Source organism: Cryptomeria japonica, chromosome 10 (assembly GCF_030272615.1).
Source record: "Cryptomeria japonica chromosome 10, Sugi_1.0, whole genome shotgun sequence".
NCBI lineage: Eukaryota > Viridiplantae > Streptophyta > Pinopsida > Cupressales > Cupressaceae > Cryptomeria > Cryptomeria japonica.
The window spans coordinates 134,988,177-135,010,320 of NC_081414.1; the positions used below are offsets into that span (position 1 = coordinate 134,988,177).

General features: G+C 34.4%; 1 protein-coding gene across 2 annotated transcripts in view; it reads left to right on the top strand.

Moving 5' to 3' along the window:
• Nucleotides 1-19,285, top strand: part of LOC131030864 (probable serine/threonine-protein kinase At1g54610) — a 42,305-nt gene extending 23,020 nt beyond the window's left edge. The window contains exons 4-8 of one of the 2 annotated variants that reach the window (XM_057961800.2): nucleotides 4,520-4,747; nucleotides 16,837-16,937; nucleotides 17,111-17,240; nucleotides 17,331-17,939; nucleotides 18,062-19,285. In XM_057961800.2, coding sequence (XP_057817783.2) covers nucleotides 4,520-4,747; nucleotides 16,837-16,937; nucleotides 17,111-17,240; nucleotides 17,331-17,939; nucleotides 18,062-18,382 — 1,389 coding nt within the window. In that variant the 3' untranslated portion in view covers nucleotides 18,383-19,285. The remainder of the gene's footprint in view (nucleotides 1-4,519; nucleotides 4,748-16,836; nucleotides 16,938-17,110; nucleotides 17,241-17,330; nucleotides 17,940-18,061) is intronic. The other variant, XM_057961801.2, reaches the window with a different exon arrangement.
• Nucleotides 19,286-22,144: the final 2,859 nt, after the last annotated feature.

Genomic DNA, 22,144 nt, shown 5'->3' on the forward strand with positions numbered 1-22,144 from the left:
TAGCTTTATTGCAATAACCTTTGTATTAATAGTTCCATTTGCATGTATGTGTATGTTTTTAAATAAATACCTAAAACAATAATGACATATGATCAATGACAATAATGTAAAGGATTTTATTGTGTGATGGATGATAAGAAAGAAAGAAAATATATACTAATGCCCACAAATGACTGAAAATAGACTGATGGGATTGGAATGTATGTTAGGTACAATAGCAAAGAACTAGGGCAAAATATTGAGGCCCTAGACAAACAAATATAAAAGGGGACCAAATAAATAAAAATAAAGGCAAACCCCCAAGTGAGGACAACAGAGCAAACCCCCCAAGTGAGGACAACAAAGAGGGAGGAGGGGGGAGAATCCACAATGAATAAACAGTAGAAGACCATAGGTGATAAACAAAAGTCCTCAAGTGTTTGTGTTTTGAAATGCATTGGAGGAATCAATGACCATGGAATTGATCACAATGAGACTACCTATGTGGAGTTAGGGAGAGTCCAGAGTCAAGGGGGCTAGGTTGGACAATCCTAAGAGGTAGCCGATGTCATGTAGAACCTTTCCTAACACTGAAGGCTGAAGAATTGCAAATAGTAGATACAAAGCTTTTAATGTGAGCCTACTAGTGATATTTGCACCATGGAATGAATGTGTGAGAGGACCTTTGATGCTGGGTTGGATGTTTGGGACTTAGTTGTACTAGAATGTACGAAAGAGCAATGCCTCGCCAATCTATGCCCATCCTATGCAAATCATAACTGTCCAAAGGGCATTTAATGCCTTCAATAGTGGTGACGAGTTGAAAGAAAGAAGTAATCAATTTGGTAGGTTTGGGATCACCACAGAGAGTCCTATTCTTGGACCTTGAAATCTCACAAAAAAAGGGGTCAAATACCTCTGATCAAGGTGGCAGAAGAAAGTGGAAAGGGTTCCACCAAAATCTTTTTCTAGACAATAGTATCTCACGGATTTCAAAGTAGACTGTACATTGGAAAATAAAATATTTCTTAGATTCTCCCTCTTGAAGAGAAGAAAGGCAGCATATTTTTTCATGCCAAAAAATATGGTAGTTCGTCTTAAAAAGAAGTTGATGGGAACACATTTGCAACTATAAGATAGGTGGGCCAAACAATGACCCCATCAACAACTTGTAAGAAAGGTTTGGCATAAAAAACTAGTTTGGGGCGAAGAGAAGTCGGAGTGGGGAGGTCCAAGTGACCTAGATTTTTCAATGGTATATGTCCTCTTTGAGGGATTGATTAAGAATCTCTTAACTTGGAAGGAAATGATGAAGATTTAATGTCCCCACTTTGAAATAGAATTTAATAAAAAATAATAATAATAAAATTTAAATATTAAAAATTAAATTAAAGTATAAAAGAATATAATTAAATATAATTAATTAAAATTTAATTAAGTTAACGAATGGTCAAAAAACATGGAAGGAAAAGTTGTGACTCCCTCAACAATGAGATATAAGAGGGAGAGGAGAACCTCATTTGGGAGGGGGGATAATTTGGGAATCAGAGGTGCAGATCTGATTGTAAAAGGTTGTGTCCCTTTCAAAGGGCAGAAATAATTAAGAGTTGCACTCTTTCAAAAGATGCTAATGGTGAAAGGGTATGTCTCTTGCCAAAGGGCATACATGATGACAAGGTGTGACCTTTCCCTCACAATAAGAGATATAATTATATAAAGGAAAGGAATAAAAAACCTCTAGGGATATCACCATCGATTGGATCAGATCAGAACTATTATTAAGTTACAGGCAATAAGTGGTATGCACGGGGCTTCGATTAATATAGAGATCACGGAAAAAGGATCAGGAGTTATCAGAGTAAACAAACATCGTGGATGTGGTCGGCACACACAATCAACCTGTATCAATCATTCAATGATAATAATACGGGGAAAATAAAAGAGTTCGAAACTGTGCCTCAGCAAACACACAGAGACACTTGTTCCTATTCTGGTATGAATTTCTGTACGTATATTCTCTTGCATTTACGGGTTTCTCTGATTTAATCATATTACTTATATGGCAGACACTGTATCGTTTCTGATATATATATATATCCCGTGATAATATGAATTCCAATATGAATTAAACCTACAATAATTACATTAGTTTTGAGAACAAGTAATCGGTTCATTCTGTAATTCATGGCTATACAAATCAATCCACTAATAATGATATTAAAATCTGTATACTGATAGACATAAATTCTCTAACTGACAAATGATAATAAATTGGAAAATCTACAGTAAAGTAAGCAATGACACATTTGATAGTAATAGATAACTGTATACTGGCAACTGACTGATAAATAATCAGAATACTGATTAGGACATGAATACTGAAGATAACATGTTTATTAATAATAATTTGTACAAGGGCACCCTAAATGATAGGGGGAACTGCTGTACAAAGGCACCCTATATGGATAAACTGAGTAGGGGGAACTGCTGTATTAAGGCACCCTACAAGGTTACATTCGGTAGGGGGAACTGTTACAGACACCCTACCAAATCTTGCATTATAATTCACTGCCATAATTCATGATTTTTACCCTGTTAATGTTACAAGAATCCCTCTTTATGTTATACATAGTGAAATCTATATATATAGTTGCTCGTATGTTCATTCCTTAATATAATTTTTAGTATCTTCTGACTTCATTTTTGTAGGTCATTTGATAACAACGTTGGCTAAGGTACTTTCTCTTAGCCCTTGTACTAAGATTTGAGATCCATAACTAGGATATCTTAAACCAATTTACTAGGGGACATTACAGAAGAACACACAAAGAGCACTTGAAGGGATGGATTTGGTCCAATGAAATGTCTATAGATTGGAAGAATAGGTGGAATTTGGAGAATGAACAACCTTGATGACTAAGAGGCTCATAGAGGCAATCTTTTTTAGGGAACGCAGCACAAAGAAAATATATTTCTCATGAGACACAAGAGAACCATTAATGGATCTCAGCCTGTGTATAAATCAAGTGAGGTTGGGCAGAAAATTTGGCTTTGGACAATACATTGAGGAACCATCCATTTGCATGGTGGATAATATGCTGAAGCATAATTCTTGTCTGAACCCCCCCATTTTTGAGCCCATTCACAACAACTCAAGCCAAGGCCCCAAACTTTGGAACCATAATAGTTTCTCAATTCAAGGTCGTCTTCTCTAATGAACAGAAGATTCATTAGAAAAATATATACAAAAGTAGAATGTTGATCCGATGAAACCGGTCTATGACTTTTTATGTTTAACACATCTATACTAGTTGTCACTCGTCCCTCTTAACACTTGCATTCATCTCTAAAATACAAGCACAAAACAAAAAATATGTGACTAATATGGCCCAAGAGTTAAACTTACAAGGATTGATGTGGAGTATGACCAATGCTTCACCTATAGGCCATATGTAGATGCACATTCCTAGGTATGAGTCACTGTCTTGTTACAACATTTGATGATTATTATGGACTCTAATCAACTTGTTATATCCAACCTCTTTTTATCAATAGTAGTCATCATGGTGATATGGGAGTAATATGTTGAAATGATAGATCATGGGCAATTGATGATATCAAAGACATCTGCTTGAATGAAAATCACAGGATGATACTGAATGATCTTTCCTTGAGAACATAATGGGGTAAAGCATATTCCCTAAGGAATATTATGGGGTGGCATTGAAGTGGTTTTGCCTTTAAGAATACCTTGGCATTTTACTGAAGTGATCTTCCCTTAAGAATATAATGGGGCGATGCTGAAATGGTCTTCCATTAACATATTTAATTATAGGCCTGAATATTTTATCTAATAATAAAATATTAATGTAAACATAGAAGCTATGAGTACATTAACTTTAATATTTGGTTCTGTAGCAACCAAATAATGAAAAAATCTTAGCTTTAAATACATTCTTTTGTGTAACAATTATTTGATCATGATGTAAGATTATAAGTTCAATTGAGTTTATGCAGCAGTTTGCAATGAAGTTATCAAGAGTCCTGGATTGTCTACTATTGATCCATAGATTCCATACTAAAGCAGGGATGGATATTCTCACTGTTAGCACATTTCACAGTGAAACTCTTACGACAAAATGATATTCAGGTGTGGGAGTGGGGTTACCTTGTTTATATGTGTCTATATGTCTCTGTTCCAACTTCCAAGCCACTCGTTCCCCATCCTGATTCTTAATAAGAAAAGTAATGACTTATAAGACATATACTAATACTATATAGCTCATACATAGCTTAGTTTAGGTTTATTGCAAAAAGAGGCCATTGTGTGATTCATGAAAAAGATTGCAGAATCCATACTTGTGTATACAGAAGTTGCAAAAAGCTTGAGTGGTGCAATACACATCTTTTTATTTTTCTTGTTCTGTTAATGTAGTGCCTCCTTTACTTGTTTTTACTCTCCAAAAATGTGGTCTTTAATATTTTTCTTAATCTTCAATCTCATGAGTATAGAATAACATTAAATATTTGAAATGTTTAGGTGGAGCAGTTGCATAAAATATTTAAGCTATGTGGTTCACCATCTGAAGAGTACTGGAGGAAGTCTAAATTACCACATGCAACCATATTCAAACCACAACACCCCTATAAATGTTGCATTGCAGAGGCTTTCAAAGATTTTCCTCCATCAGCCTTGGTCTTGTTAGAAACCCTCCTTGCTATAGAACCTGCAGATCGTGGACGGGCAGATGGAGCTCTTAAGAGTGAGGTAAGTGCAATAGTTTGTGTATTGATCGTTAATAGATTTTGACATCTTTTTGTAGTCAAATTCTTACTGCTGTTTTGCAGCATGTATTTTTAATAATGTGTTTCCCTAGCAAATAAAGTTGAAATCAGAAGCCTTGATTTGGGTATGTTTTATATCCATTTATAGTTATATGAAGTAAATTATGCTGAAATCTAATGCAGGAAACGTTTTGTATATAAAAAAGAATATTCATATGCATTAGGTACACTTTCTTGGATACATGATGATGGATCCAGCTAAGCTTATTTTTCTGATTTTTCACTTCAAAAAATTGTTTATATTTGAATAACATAGTTCAGGGGGAGGCATTAAGCATATTTATTCTTAAAAGTTTTAGTTGTGAAATGCTTGACAACCTAAGAACTGTATATTCATGTCCATTTTCCTTAAATGTCATGTTTTGTTTGCTAAGCCACTCTCAGGTACACTAAGTTGTACTATTTACAACAAAGCATGGCTAAAACATTGAAGATGAAAATTTTTCAATTTTGAATGAATGTGCTTAATACTAATTTTTAATTATTATAGTATTAACGGAATATTGCATATGGTTAGCAGATCTGTATTTAAACTCTGCTTTTTGGTGAATAGTATAGGTGTAGTACCAAATCTTCCCTAGGGAATAACTTGGCAAACCAAAAAATAAAGATATTCAAAATGAAATTGCGAAAAAACTGGGTTAGGGTTAGGGGAAAAAAAAGTGCTGCAAAAATCATAAAAAAACATTACCATAACCCAAAACCAATTTTTTGGTTGAATATTTAGTAGATCACTTTTTTTTTGAAATTCGCTAAATTTTGCAATTTGTTTTTGTCAAAATATCAGTGTGACTGATTTTATGCAGAAACTTGCTGTTTTTGTTGAAAAAGTTGAAGTAGGGGGCAAGGAATGGTCAATCATAATTTTGAAAATATTTCAGCTTATATGAGAATAGATATAAAAAAGTATTTCATGTTGGAAGTGTGATAGAGTTGAATAGATTCTCTCTAATGTGTTTATGGTTGTATTTATTATTACAAGTTGTCTCTTTGGATTATTGAAAGGTGGTGTTGCTACATCATAAACAATAAGTGCTTGATAACATTATTCATACCCCCTAGATTGAACTAGTGAGAACTCTAGTTTTGTCTTGAAATTTGACAAATGTTCAAGACAAAGGAGAAAAGTACTAAGAGGCTTAGTCATTAGATTAGTAGACTTTTATTCAGACGCGTATTAGTCAAGAGAAATATTATCATTGTCAACCAATTGTTGAATGCAGTGACAATGAACCTCAATGTCCTGGTGTCAGCATTTTAAGTTGGGTTTTTCACTAATTAGTAATTTCAAAACTCCTTGATTTCAAAGGAATTTGTAGTCAAAATAATCTGATGAGGTTGTAGGACACTCAAAATTTGGTGTAATCATCCTACTTCACAACTGACATTGATAGTTGCCTTGAACTTTGCTTTAGTTGAAGATAAAGTATTATGTTGAATTTTATTTTTCCATGAAACAACCCTTGATCCCCAGAAGAAAATTTAACTAGTTGTAAAATCCCCATTTTTGGGTTCTCTTGCAGTGCAATTGGCTTTGACCTTCTCAGTGTGTGTCAGCCTTATCAGAGGGGCTATTTGATGTTACCATGAACTTAGAAGGTCTAGAGGACTCAAAAGACACTTTCCAAAGTTATTTTTGGCTTCTGGTATGTTCTCCTTGATTCTTGGAGAGAGTGTCTATTTATAGTAAGTCAGTCAGCTTGGTCCAATTCTCATCATTCATCATTGGTATCATTCCAGTGCAGTCAGTTTTCAATTTCGATGCTTTTTTATCGTTTCCACAACTCAGCTGTAATATAGAGCTAGTAATTATATCATTTACTAAGGTTACTCTATGTCGCAGGATTCGTCCCTTGGGGTGCTGGATCTGGGTTTGGTTCCTCCGTGGATTTCAGCAGGCTGTGCCATTTTGGGGCTTGGTTCATCCTGGGCAAACCCAGATGCCCATGTGTGAAAAACAAACAAAAATTGCAATTTTAAACCTTTTTTGGCACTCAATTTGACTTAAATGCCATGGGAACCCTAAAAGTGACCATTAAAACCATAGGAATGAGACTTGCACAGACTCGCCTAGAAAATAAGTCACATTTCAATTTTTTTTTTCCCTTTCTTATACTTTAAGTTATATTTCATGTATATGTTGGTAGGATGTTTGAGAGTGGTTTCAGATCTCTAGGAGTTATAATGCAAATTCTAGGTTTTGGAAGATCTTATAAATTTTCAGACTTAGTCAAATTTTAGTAATCAGCAAGCTCTTATCAAAATTCTCTCGCTTTCTCTATCTCACTCACTTTATCTGCCCTGAACTCTAGAGCTATCTCTCTCCCTATCATTCTTCCTCTATCCCCTCTCTCTACCTCTCTATCTCACTCTCTCCTCTCTCCCACAAGAGCTAGACCTATCTTGTCAGAGCCAGCAGATATGGTATCATCATTATGCTATGATCAATGCTATGATTACAAGTTTATGGTGGTTTTGTTGTTTATATGATGCTATGTGATACTCTAATCTTATTTCACGCTTCTAGGTTGGATATATATATATATACGTTTTTGTACTAATGAACCCAAAACCCATTTTCAAAATTTTGTTGAACCAGTGAACTGGGTCCTCAAATCCGAATCTGAATCCATACCCGAACCGGATGGGGATGGTTGGGGATGATGGGACTTGTTTTTGGTATGAGGTTACTTTTGGGCCATTTTCGAGGGGACAGCAGGGGAGAACTATTAAAAAAATAGTTGTACTATTAAAAATTTAGAGAAATTTCATATATGCATATCATAACAATGATAAAGCATTCATCATAGACATTAATTCATAGCAATAGACTTGAATTGAGATTCACATGAGAATTGACAAACATTTACCAAAATTCAAATGCTTTCAGTCATCATTGTCAATAAACATGTGTCATAAACATCCATAACAAACATAAATATCTTAGTTATTGGGTTCAGGCCTTGGAGCCTAGATGCGGGTCTGGGTCTGCATTCGGTACGTGATCTGATTTGCTGAAATTCATAAGATATTTTTTTCTATATTAATTCGTGCCTATGATAGGAATTTCTAGTGAGATTATTTTTTTATTTATTAATTCAGTTAAAGTTTTTTAATAAATTCATTGATTATTATATATATTATACTATTATTATAATATAATATAATATGCAATATATACATATATATACACATTGTTTTTGTACTAACGAACCCTTACCTCTTTTTAAAATTTTGTCGAATTTGCGAATTGGGTTCTCGAACCCAAACCGGTGCCCGAACCCGAACCTGCAACTATATATATATATATACACATTGTTTTTGTACTAACGAACCCTTACCTCTTTTTAAAATTTTGTCGAATTTGCGAATTGGGTTCTTGAACCCAAACCGGTGCCCGAACCCGAACCTGCAACTGTATATATATATATACATATATATACACATTGTTTTTGTACTAACGAACCCTTACCTCTTTTTAAAATTTTGTCGAATTTGCGAATTGGGTTCTCGAACCCAAACCGGTGCCCGAACCCTAACCTGCAACTATATATATATATACATATATATACACATTGTTTTTGTACTAACGAACCCTTACCTCTTTTTAAAATTTTGTCGAATTTGCGAATTGGGTTCTCGAACCCAAACCGGTGCCCGAACCCGAACCTGCAACTTAGATAAATATTAAACATCCATAACTATGAAATGATATAAATTGTAAACAAACAAACATAAAAGTCCATAATCAGCTGTCCATAATAATGTCAAGATAGAACCAAGAAAATATATGGTTGTCCATAATCAACACATGGTAGTTCTAAGAGTCTAAATCAAGATTAGATCTTGAGTCTATGTCTAAGTCACTGTCACTATGCGGGGCTAGAGTTTTTTTATTTTTGGCGTTGGAAATAAGTCTGGGCTGTACGGAGCGGCTAGAAGTCCCCCGACTATCTCCGGGGCTTCTAGCCATCCCCCATGGCTTGGAAACGCTCCCTCTCATGACAAGAAATGTCCCCTCTGCAGGAAATGGGGAAAAAATGATTCCATGTTCCCATATCGTCCCCAGTACGGCTACGGGGGTACCAAGGCCAGGGACACATTCATGTGGAACATAGGTGGGATGAAAACCCCAATGGTTTCTTGGAGTTGAGGACAAAAACCGTTTGTCTTCATCAGGGCGGTTCCTTAAGGGATTGATAGATTGCTGAAGGATTTGAATGGGTCAAAAATCCTCGTTTGTTGGTGCTAATTCAAGGTGAACTCAGGGAGGGTTTTACAATTTTGCTTGGATTCAAAGGTTGATAGTTAGAAATTTGTGAAGTCTTAAGTCTAAGACAAATTTTTGGATTTATTGATTGTTGAGGTTTGCCTAACCACTTAGATGCTCGGAGACTTCAATGTTAGACAGTTTGCTGGAGAGGCGATTTATATGAGGGTTTTGACAAATGAAATGAAGATACTGCTGGTTGTGAGGATTATTATGCCCTAGGTGTGAGGTCATCTGCACCTTAGGCATGAAAAATTGCAGCTTTGTAGAGGGAAAACCCGTGCATTCAAGCATAATGGTGTGAAACATTGATTTTGATAGCTGGGCAATTGATATTACATAGACTGTGTCATTCCTAAGGGGCTGAATCTTTCAGAAATACCCATTTTGCTGAGCGTGACCTTTCCTTAGCAAGTCATGGTTTTTTCTGAGATAAAAATCTGTCTCCATCAGCACTTAGAAGGGTTGAGCTGGATGAAATGAGCCGCTCTTCCCTTATCAGGAGTATTAGTGTATGAAAATAGGTGCACGTGGAGCAGGAAAAAGAAAGCTATGGGGTGTGGATAATTGGCACCTCAAGAAGCATTTCCAGGAGGATCTATCATCAGCCACATAATATGTCTCCTTGCTGGGACATCCTTGCTGTAAAGAGGTCTATTAATCCCAATTTGAGGCATGGTGCCGCAACAGCAGTGTGAGCAGGGGCATGGAACCATTATCTTTGTATTGGTGTGGGCAATAAGAGGCTCTTCATTTCCAGTGCAGACCAATAAAGTCTGCAGCAACTTATATATTGCACGCTGATTATTAATGTAAACAAGGACTAATGTATGACTGTTTGGGAGTTTAGAAATAATCCCATTTATCTCTTTCATTTTCTGGAGTTTACTTGAATTGAATACTCTTAATAGCAGCGGTTAATTGAAACAATTGGTCAACTAAATATATCTATCATTATGTATGAAGCATTTGCAATCTAAATCAACCAACCTGCAATAAGGAAAACATTATCAAACACCAGACGTTTGACAAAATTAAACATTGGAAAGAGTGCCTGTCAGTGAAAAAATTGAGAGGGGATTTCACACGAGTAGTTGATCACCTAGGATTTATTGAATCAGGCCAATTAGAATTATATATTGTAAACCTAAAATCAATTTTCTTGTAATAAGAGAAATGCCAAAGTCTAGATTGCCTTTGACATATTGCATCACTCATTTTGTTGTTTGCCAATGAAAAAGCTTTGGTTTTGTCAGAAACTAAGGTAAGTAACAGAAAAATAGATGTATAGTCATGTGGATGCAAGATATATCAGACTGCCCAACAATTATATATAGAGTGACTCATCAATTGGTGATGAATCATCATGCATTGACAATTCCAACCCAACCTCCATAGATTTAGTGGAAGGATGACAATTAATCATGCAATACCATTCCAAAGAATCAAGAGCCATGAAAATGAAATGGTCATGCAGCCAAAACTTGACACCTGAGCATTATTGTAAGAGGCCTAAACCAGTAAGTATAGAAAATAATTCAGATTTCATTCGCCTCAATGCATTGACCTCAGTAAGTATGATGGCAAGATTGTACACATAGAAAATAAGAATGATAATGTTATCACCATGGCATTTGACATAGACATTGGATCAGAAAGACCTCTTTGAATCCAGAATCTTGAAAATGTCGATCAATCTTCATGTCCTAGGCTTATAGAGCTTGCTTGATCACTTATAGACCAAACAAGCTGACAAACCATATGATCACTGCAAGATAACTAGAATTCTTCAAGCCACATTATATACCAGTTCATTCAAATTCCTATTCAAGAAGGTACTCTTCATGTCATTTGATACATATTTTAACCAAACCAAGTTGTTCATAAAGAGAAGCAATTGAATGTGACCATTTTTAGGAGCAAAATTCTCCTTACAGTCCATCTCCACCAATGTTGAATAGGTTTTTTTAACAAGTGATTTGTACTTGTACAAAGTACCATCAACTTGACAATTTATCTTGTATACCCGTTTGTAACCAACGGGCTTTTTACTTGGAGGCAATTGAGCCAACTCCCACATATGATTTTTCATCAAGACATCATACTCAACTTGCATGGTATCTTCCACTCATCTTGTCCTTTAGCCTTTGATTATTGTTGTGGTTTAGATGCCTTGATAATGCTAGAAGAAAGAGTGAAAAGAATATGCTTATCTGAACCAATAGTTTGTTTCCCCATTCGCCAAGGTCACATATCTAATAGAGTAAGTTCAAGCTCCCTCACATCTTGAAGACTAGAATAATACTTCTCAAGCATCTGTTGTTGTGTGATATATCAGTGGTGTAGGAGAAACCAATTTGCTGGTGACTATGATGGAGTACAAGAATAATTACACCCTTCATATTTCAAAAGAACCATACCATTCATTCCAAACTGATCACTGCCATCTTGACTGTTAGAATTACAATTAAATATATGTTTTGTATCTTTTACCTCAACATCCTAATTTACTATGATTTTGTTAGTGGAAATATCAATTATTTGATATGCCTAAGATCCTTCTCTATACCTAACAAAGAAATATTTGAAGCTCTTAGAATCTAGTTTATTTCTTTTGTTATTAGGGATAAAATAATATGTAGTTGAACCAAAAGTAGGAAAATGTGTTACCTCTGGTTTGACCTTGAACTAGGATTTTTTAGGCATGACATCTTGCAATACTTTGCATGAACTTCCCATTTTAAGAGATGTTCTGTGTTGTCTATTCACCCCAATGTCTATATTACATGCCTTTGCTATGCATCATGCGTGTTGGGCCATCGCCATGATAGTCTTGTGCCTCCTGTCAATCACTATATTTTGTTGAGGGTGTTTAATGCTCTATCTGATAAAATAAATGCATGAATTAATAATAGAGGTGACAATGCATACCAGATACAAGAGTAAGATATATCTCTATTTGCACATAAAAGTATTATAGAAGAAGACTAGAGATGGTCAGGCAGGGATCAGAGTCAATCCAACTAGATCATACTACTTTGCTTGACGATACACAATCTATTTAAAGGATCCTATGGTTGCCAAGAGGAACATAACCATCAACCAACCGCTGCTTATATCATTGAAATATAATAAAAGGCATGCTGACTATAAAGCACTAGTTGAGTTCGATAAGTGTCATAAATAGACCTTGTTGAAATTTTCTTTTTGATTACTTGATCCTTGAAGTTGAGAATGCCATTTCTGTTGGTGATTTTGGGAAGTCTCAAAAACAAGTTTCAAACTTCTGAAATGGTAGAGTTCAATATTTGAAAAATTTGTTGTTTTCAACAAAATGGGGTGAAGAAGGGTCATTGTCTGAGCACCTTTTTAAGATGAAAGACCTAAGAGATTAGCTCTCTGTGGCCAACAAACTAGTAGATGAAGATTAGGTTGCTCTCATCAACAATTGCTTGTTACTGTCATTCAAATTTTTATTGAGTCTTTACATTTGTTGCTAAAGAGTTAATCTCTCACCTTGGAAAAAGTCAATCATATCTATTTCAATAAGAACAAAGACAATTGCAAAAGGCTGAACCTAGTTTTGGATATTCTAATAGTCTACTTTATAGCTAAGGAAAAAATGACTTTTGATAAACTGTTTAATAAAGTATTATTATTGTCATATGTTTGGGCATATGAAAAAAGAATGTTGGAACAACAATATGATTGATCCCACAACAAGACATTTCTGATGCTAATGTAATAGTTGAGGCAAAGCGTGCTTTTATGACATCTTGCTGAGATAACAATGATGTAATTAGTTGTTGGTTCGATGGTTTTCATGTATCATGTTATTTTGGCAGTCACAAAGATTGATATGTAAAGTTCACTACTGATTCTAGTTCCATAGATTCTATTTTTTTGGGAAAATTATAGAACATTTGTTGGAGAAGTGATATGGTATGTATGGATTGTTTTAAGAGATTTAATAAAATTCTCAATTAGGGAAAGTTTGGTTTGTTTCAAATATGAACAAAATTCTATTAGCTATTAGTTAGCTTATAGAAATCCTAATTGCTGTGAATTTTTGTAGACAGAAATGTATTATGGCTGACATCAAGTAGGATAGAATGATTGCCCCAGGCATTGGGTGAGGTGGTTTTACATTTTAATTGATTTTTACAGTTAATTTGCACACATTAGTTGTTGAGGAGAATGGTACAATTTTGTGGTGCGAGAGATATGGATATCAATTTTCAATATTTAGCCAAATTAATTAGAATGGGTATGGTTTAGTGATTGCCATTTATCTAGAAGAAGCGGGATATGTGTATAGGGTGTTTGGCTAGTAACTAAAATCAAAGCCATTCCCTATTCAAGGGGCATGCAGTGCAAAGGGGGCTTTAGATCTCATTCATATAGATCTATGTGAGGCATCTTGAAATCATCAACAATATTTAGTTTACTTTCTGTTGATGGTTGATATCTTTCAAGAAAATGTGGATGGATGTTTGAAAGAATTTTAATTGCTTTGGAACCTTTGAAAAGAGTTTAAAATAAGTAATTTCTTTAATATACTGTGATTTATTAAATTGTAATATATTTTAAAATATATTACTGATTGTAATTTATTACAGTAATATATCTTACAATATTAAATAAATTACAGTGTATTACAGTAATTTATTTTAAAATATTAAATCAATAATTTAATATTTTAAGATAAATTTCTGTAATATACTGTAATTTATTTTATATTATAGTAATTTTACTTTAATATTAGATAAATTACAATTTATTTAATATTACTGATTAAATTAGATATTACAGTAATATATCTTAAAATAAATAAATATATATATGTATGAATTAAGTTGATCTGAAATAGATCAAGTAAAGTAAATACTAGTATACCCATCTTTAGAGAAATATAGGTAAAGTATGCTGAAAGATATCATATTTGTTTATTATCCCATTTAAAAAATAATTATTTGATTATATTATAATTAATATTAATTTATTATTATATTATGATATTGTAATCAATATTATATTGTTATTAAGATATTACTATCTTTTTATATTTCTATTAAACTTAAAAAAAATCTATTAAGACTAATTATTATTATTATATTATCATATCTTTATATTATAATTATAATATTATTTTGACGAAGTTAACTATTAGTATGGTGGAGATAAATAGAATTGATTAATAGTTAAACTTAGAGTGAGTGGTAGTTGAGAGGAGAAAAAAATAAAATAATTTTTTGGGTTTTTCATGCATTTATTTTAATTTAGGTTATTTAAAGTTATTTAAATTATTTTTATTTTAGTAATAGTAAACTAATTGTAATTATGACGGGTGTCATACAATATGATGCATGTCAATTTTAATCATAGGGTTTTTTAATCTCGCATATCTATCAATCCATTATGTGAGTATTAATATGCCTTTCGGCGTAAATAATAAATAAATACTATACAATGTAATATGATTTGAAAATTGAAATATTTGTATGAATTTAATATTATTGTATATAATATTTTTTGCATATGTATATGATCACAGTATAAAGATTTGTTACAAGAAATATGTTTTATTCTCTACAATATAAATATTCTAGAAAATAAGAAAGAACGATAAATTGATAATGTAACAATAGTTTATATTGTAACAAGAGTTTGAATTGATTGATTAATCTGTTTTCTTGTTTTAAATATATAAAAAAGTATTTTTTAACTATTTTCTGCAATTTTTTATGTTTTTTCGTAAATTCGATTTTTTCAAAAAAATCTTATACTTTTGTTTTGCCGATTAATTCCCAAAATGATTGATGCTGCTATGGTCAAGACAACATTGGTAGAAAATCAGAAAAGCACATGGATCAAGACATGGAAGTCTGATAATTGGGTGGGTGTACTCCCAAGTAGTTATAGGATTATTGCGAGAAGGATGGTGTTTAGAGACAGTTGATAATCCCATACACCCCTCAGTAGAATGGGGTGCTTGAGAGAAGAAGCAAGATTATCATGGAGTTGGCTTGATGCATAAGGCACTTCCAAACTTAAGGATCAAGTCATCAAAGATAAGTGGCTTCAACAAGAAGGCTTTATGATGGTTATCAAAATCAGCGAGATTTGAAGCTGTTATGATTTCTGTTCTGAGGATCATTCTATCACAATCTTTATACTTAATGGTGAATATGACTATTTTGTGAATCCAGACATTAAAGTTTTGGCCTGTTAATTTTTGGGCTCAATTAAAGGCCTTGGTTATGTACCCTGGGGTTCATTGACAACTTTCAGAAGTGCAGGTTGTCAACATATTGAAGTTTCAGCATAAATGTAGAAAAAAATTGCAATGGATTTGAAAAATTGGCACTCAGAAAAATTTCGGTATCCAGAAATGCGGTAAGAGTGAACAAGGATTTATTTTGAAATGCAAAAGCAATTTATTTTTTGTCAAAATGTGAAAACCTGCACTTTTCTGTTCTCTGCTCTGCCCCATGCACCTGCTCTATGCTATCCTCACACATGCTCTGCCCTGCACACCTGCTTTGCCCTGCAGAAATTACAGTTGGCCCTGCTACTGTGAAGATTGTTGGTCCTAGCAGTATTTGTAAAACAAACATCGGGTTGGCCATTTACTGTCAAAAGGACAGACATAGCAGCCCGTGTTTTACATTCAACCACCATTTAGGCTTCAATAACCTTCACACAAAATTTATTCCTTCCTTCAGTAATGCCTTCTCTGTTGGTGATTGGTTTAGCATACCCTTTTCTAGGGCTCCCTCAATCTTATTTAACATAGTCTCACCTAGGGCATCCTCAATTTGATACCAAATGTTGAAAGACTGAATGCAGGGAGTTTTTAAATGGCACACACTTCAATGAGTGAATGTATAGTTACAATGGTGGTTGTTACCTTTCAACATAATTAATGTTGTGCTATTGCATCATCAACATAAGTAATAAATGCTTATTTATATAATTTAATGTCTAAAATTATACTATATGTGATATGTCATTCTGTATAGACCTGAACATTATATACATAATATCCTTTCCCCAAGATTAAGATAACTGATATACAATATTGGCATCATCATGATACAATAACATTAATATTATGCTATTGAGTGTGACAAATCACCTTAATTTGATCTGGAGTGGCATTAAGAAGAATGGCAAAAGAATACTATGACTACAAGGCAATAATAATTAGCTGGAATATCATGTGAGCTTTGAATTTTCAAAAGGCCTTTACTTGCAATTGTCCCTATTATTGATTTTCTATGCTAAAGAGGGTGACATGCGTTACATTCTGCAAATTACTTGAATTGAAGAGAAATCAGTGGCTCATTAGCCACAATTGATTCTTGCATTGTTTATTGGGTCATGATTTACCACAGTTGAACCCCACATTTGGTCTCTGTGGACATGAGCTAACTAAACCAAACTTAGAAATCTTTATTGGGAACATGAACAACATAACCCCTAGTGCCACGATAGGTTTAGAGTTATAAATAACCTTATCTGAACCCTGCAATCAGTCATCAGTGATATGATTTAACAACCCTAATAATAATAATTGATAATATCTATCAGTTAAACTTAACAAATATTAAATACCTGTCTTTTAAATATGTTTGGATTCATGTTCTTATTTGTCTTTATAATGCTTATTATGTTCATAGTGAATTATGATGGATGGAGTTCTCACAAGAGCTTTTCTTATGGCTGGTTTTGAGTTTTAGTTCTTCACTACAAAGCCACTTCCTTGTGATCCATCAAGCTTGCCTAAGTACCCACCAAGCAAAGAGTTTGATGCAAAAATACGTGCTGAAGAAGCCAGACGGTATGAGAAAATATGTGTGATTTGTTCTTGTTTATATCACATTTCTGTGCAAATGCTTTTATTTTCAAATTATGTTAAAACTTGAAACTACCCAAAACTTCAATTTACACCCTTTTTTGTTTTGCATGAATATATTCAAATATTCAGTTCTTTTTTTGATTGGTATCTCACAGTAGTCACTTTGTCAGGCAAAGAGCTGCAGGGGGCAGAGGTCACGGACCTGAGGCAGCAAGAAGAGTGTCAAAACTACCTAGAGCAGCACCAACACCTGATGGTGCTTCTGAATCAATGGCACCTGCACAGGTATATTTTTTTATGTTCCGTCATGTAATCCACAGGTTGATATATATTTATATATGGAGCTTATTCTTGGTTTTGATTGTTTGTTGACAGAAGCAACGCCCAAGTTCTCATAGAACTTCTAATATTAGGAACGAGAACTCAAACCCGCAGCCACATGAATTACTTATTGATCCTCAAAGGTCTGTGCAACATTCTTATGAAACAGCAGCTAGTGCGTCCCATGTGACACCTGTGATTGCACGCTCTGGTCCTCTATCATATACCTATGGGAGTGGTTCAACTGCAACATTTGGGAAGATATATAAAGAAGATAGTATAGACAAGCATCCTGCTCAAACATCAGTTCAGTCATTGAAGTTACCGATATGTTCTGAATTGAAAACCCAAGGAATGTATGGACAACAACCTGTGGGTGATTTGTCGAAGGCTACAAAATTGGCAGCAGGAAGAAAATATGATGTTAAGGAGACATACAAAGACCAATGTAGTCTTTCACAACAGAATCTTGGTGATAGTATGGGCAGCTTACAGAATGGCAAGCATGAAGGTTCAAGAGTTCCAGACTTTTCGACAAAACAAAACATGGTTCAACAGCAGAGACACGAGTCATTAAAACGTTTAGATAGTTTTCAACTGCAGGATGTGTCTGGATTGTATCCTCAAAGGGGTGAAAGAGTTGCTAGTAGAGAACCTTTCATGGTGAGTATTCTTGTTTTACTAATTTGATTATTTAATACTTGAGACTTTGAGTGAAATTCATTGAGTTATGCAAGTTTAAATTTATTTTTCTTTTTAAAGGGCTTCTGTAATGGAATTGGCAGGGATATGGTCATCAAGAGGAGAGAATTATGTACTCTGGACCTCTGTTGCCTCCATCTGCCAATATTGATGACATTTTAAAAAAGCATGAGCGGAATATTCAACGAGCCGTACGCAGAGCACGCCAAGGGAAAGGTGAAACGGCAAAAACTGATTCATCCTTTTCTGGGAGGAAAGTGTTTGAACAGAAAAGTTTGGTTTCTAATCCAAAAGGGTATAAAGGATCTTCAGATTTTAAAGGTGAATTGACAACATCATTAATCAACACTAGACAAACCATGAGATCCGGTTTAACTAAGGAACTTAAAAATGAGGAGGAATGAGAAAGAGGCCCCTTCTCATCAGCTGTGGAAAAGTGTGAAAGGGAGCAAGAAACTTAATGTATGTCGCTTGATTTCATTGTGTTCCTCTCATATTGTTGACCTTAATGTATTTCATGGATTGATCAGAATGGGAGAAGTTTACTTATTGTAAATTCTTGAATGCTTCAATTGGGTAATCAACGGTCATGCATTTTATGGTATGTACACTGGCTTTGTTCTTCTGAAGTTCAGGTGTAGCCATTTTCTCTTCATGAAAATCCCAAAGGTATTACCAGCTACCAGGTCCTTCAACTCCAGGGGTAATCAGAGGACTTAAGGATCTTCAACTAAATGTTTGTATTACACACAATTGCCTGCTGGGAACTACAACTGTTTCTTGGATCTACCTATTGAAACATTAAAGGATTATCACTAGAATTTATAGGATTTGTTGCAGTTTTCTTATGATGTAACAACTGAAGAGATAGTCATTCTCCACTTGCACCTGATGTCAATAGCTAAAGCGACACAATAATTACCTTTCCAATGTTTTGTTTACTGTGGAACACACAAAGTTTCCACCATAGGTAGGGTTCCATATTTGTTCTCATATGGTTAAATAAAAGCTTAGGTAATTCCACAAAAGCCTTTGTATTGGAACAGTTTTTGGGCTAGAAGATTGAGGAATAGTTTCATTTGAACGATTTGGAATTGGCTATGGGTGTAATAAGTTTGGTTCTTTCATTAGGACCTGCAGGCCTTTTTTGTGGCCTTGTATTCTCATCAAACCATCCTCTGGGGAATCTACTATTTTCTGCGAAGAGGAGAAACCAGAAAAATGCATTGAGGAAGCAGCTGTCATTATACATTTCTGTAATTTAAAATTTGAAGTCAAAGAATTGCAAATTAAGCATTATATCCTCATTCGGGAGATTTGTAATGTGATTTGTTTTAAGTCCTGTATGGTTGGGATTTTACTTTTGAAGTTATATTTTAAAATCTTTGTACTGTTATGGTTAAATAAAAGGTTAGATAATTTTCTATAAAAGCCTTTTTCTTAAAACAGTTTTTGGGCTAGAAAGTCAAGGAATAGTTTCATTTGGAGAATTGGAATTGGCTATGGGTGTACTAATAAGTTTAGTTCTTTCATCAGGACCTGCAGGCATTTTTGTGTGCCATATATTTTCATCAAAGCATCCTAGAAAAATCTACTATAAGCCATAAAGTGGAGAAAATGGAAAATTGCAATGAGGAAGTAGCTGTCATAACGTATTTTTCTAATGGAAGTAGAAGAATTGCAAATTAAGCATTATAAATTTATATCTCATTCTGGAGACTGCTAATGTGATTTGTTTTATGCCTTCTATGGACGGGATTTCATACTTATGGGTTTTTTAAGTTTGTACTTATAATTTTGTCCGCATTTCCAATGTTACAATTGAATGCCACATGATGGGAATATATATTCTGGAACAGCCTTGTCAGGTTTAGACTCCAGTTAGATTCTGTAATTTAAAACAATGGACTCAATAGGATTCAATGCATAGGATTGCCGTTCGTTGTTTGTCATATATTACTAGAGATTAACTACAAGCTTAAGTTAGTGATTGGCAATTATGGCAAATTATGACTTTTACAAATCAGTGACGGGTGGCAGGTTTTTTCCATTTTAGCAGTTACCATCAAATGCTGGGACATTCTTTGTGCACATTAGACAAAAAAATTAACTTTGCTCAAGTTTGCATGCAATATTTTTGGATAAGTTATTTAATCATCATTGCATGCAAGGTCATCACTGGATCTGTGTATCTTGTTGGCTCAACAAGTCATTTCACTTCTATTTTGAAGTTCGTAGCTAATAAGTCACACTGATTGATTGGCTTAGATTGGTGAAAGATGCTCATGGGGGAGCTCTCCTAGGTTTTTGGTCTTAGCCTTGTTTGTGTCATTCTGCATCCTTTAGATGCCATATTGCTTTTTTGAACAGGAAACTCCTTTGTTTTTCTGCATAAATTGCAGGAGCTCTTAGTCTGTCACATTTGGCATTATTTTTTCTTTTTAACTTAAACATTGTCAACTTAGCAGTTGTTGCTAGAGTTGAAGGTCTGGAAGTGCACAAGATTAGATCCTCCTTGATGATGCCAAAAATTAGTCCACCATTTATAATGCTTAATAAACATATTTTATGTGAACTTATAAGAGCAACAAATAATGATTCATTAGCATAAGATAGCAACAGTAAGACATAAATCCGTAACATAAGATCGACATAACATAGGATTTTGCGGAAAAAATAACTCCACCAAGAAGAGAGGACAAACTTGTATTATCAACAACTAATGTGCTTACAATACAATCACTTCTAGTCTCCTCTTTGTCTCCACCATAGCAGCATTTATGCACATGTGAACAACCTCCTTGTACCTCCCACTTGTCTTTTGTTTCTGCAGAGAAATTTACATTCAACTGTTACACTTAATTTTACACGCAAAAGGCTGAATTTATAGAATGGTAAGAGCTTCAAAACCACCAATAAAGATGCCCAAACAAGCCTTTCATTCCTCTGAAATGTTTCCACGGAACTCGAAAAGACACCGGTTTTGGCTCCAATACTTTACCTCAACTTATGTGCCCATTCTTGCAAGATAAAAATTATATTGAATGCATAAATGACGGAACACCAAGAGACACCTATTGCTTCCTCTATGTCCCCATTTGGAGAAGCCCAAAGTTCACTCCTTTTTCCACTTCCTAAGTCATTAATTATCTTATTCTAGATTCTAGACATCCATAAGTGGGGAACCCATCACCCTTATGAACGTATTACAAACAATTATGGGAATTAAATATTTCAAATTATTTTTGCAATGCATCTTAAGTGCCTTAAGACACTTTCTAAGGATGTGGAATCATGTTATAGAATTGACAAGGTAGATGTCACCTTAATCCTAACACCATGTAGGACTTCTCTTGATGCTGTCCACGATATCACTAGGGGCATTTTTCTCTTACACACTGTAGTAGCTAGCCATACAAAAGCTATCTACATGCATGGCTCTTGGTTTATTTGTGCATCCCTTTTGGTCTTCCAACATTGAACTCAATACTTTGTGTCATTAAAGAATGGAGTCTTTGTATTGATATCTAGGTGGAGTTTCTAGGTTTTCCTTTGCCATGTTGAGATTTATTGATCCAAATTGCTAGCTCATTGGGTAGTCATTTGTGTTAGAGTTAGAAAGGTTGTGTTGGAATTGACCTTTACAAAGATTCGGAGGAATTTGTTGATATACAAACTAATCAAATTTGTCATATTTAGCATGCCTTTTATCTTAATTTATTGAGTACTTATATCAAGTGTCAATCTTCTGAGCACAAGATCAAATATTGCCCCATGGTTATCCCTTGTAATTGATGAACACACTTAATATTGAGAGGGAAGGGGGTTGGAGCGGGGGAGGGGGAGGTGATCAATATAAGGAAACAACCATAATACTATCAATTGCATAATATTATTCACATAGGATCTAACAATTATGCAACATAAGAACACATGTTTTATGTGGAAACCCTTATGAGAGAAAACCATGATAAAATATTGCTTATATAAAACTTTTGTTACAAACTTTCTAGCCACCAACCTATTAGAGGCACCAACCCATTAGAGGCACCAACCCCAATTGCTAAGCACCAGCTTAGCAAGATACACCAATCTTTCAAATTTGTAGGCACCAACCTACTAGAGGTGCCAACCCCCACCATTTAGCACCAACTTAACAAGAGATA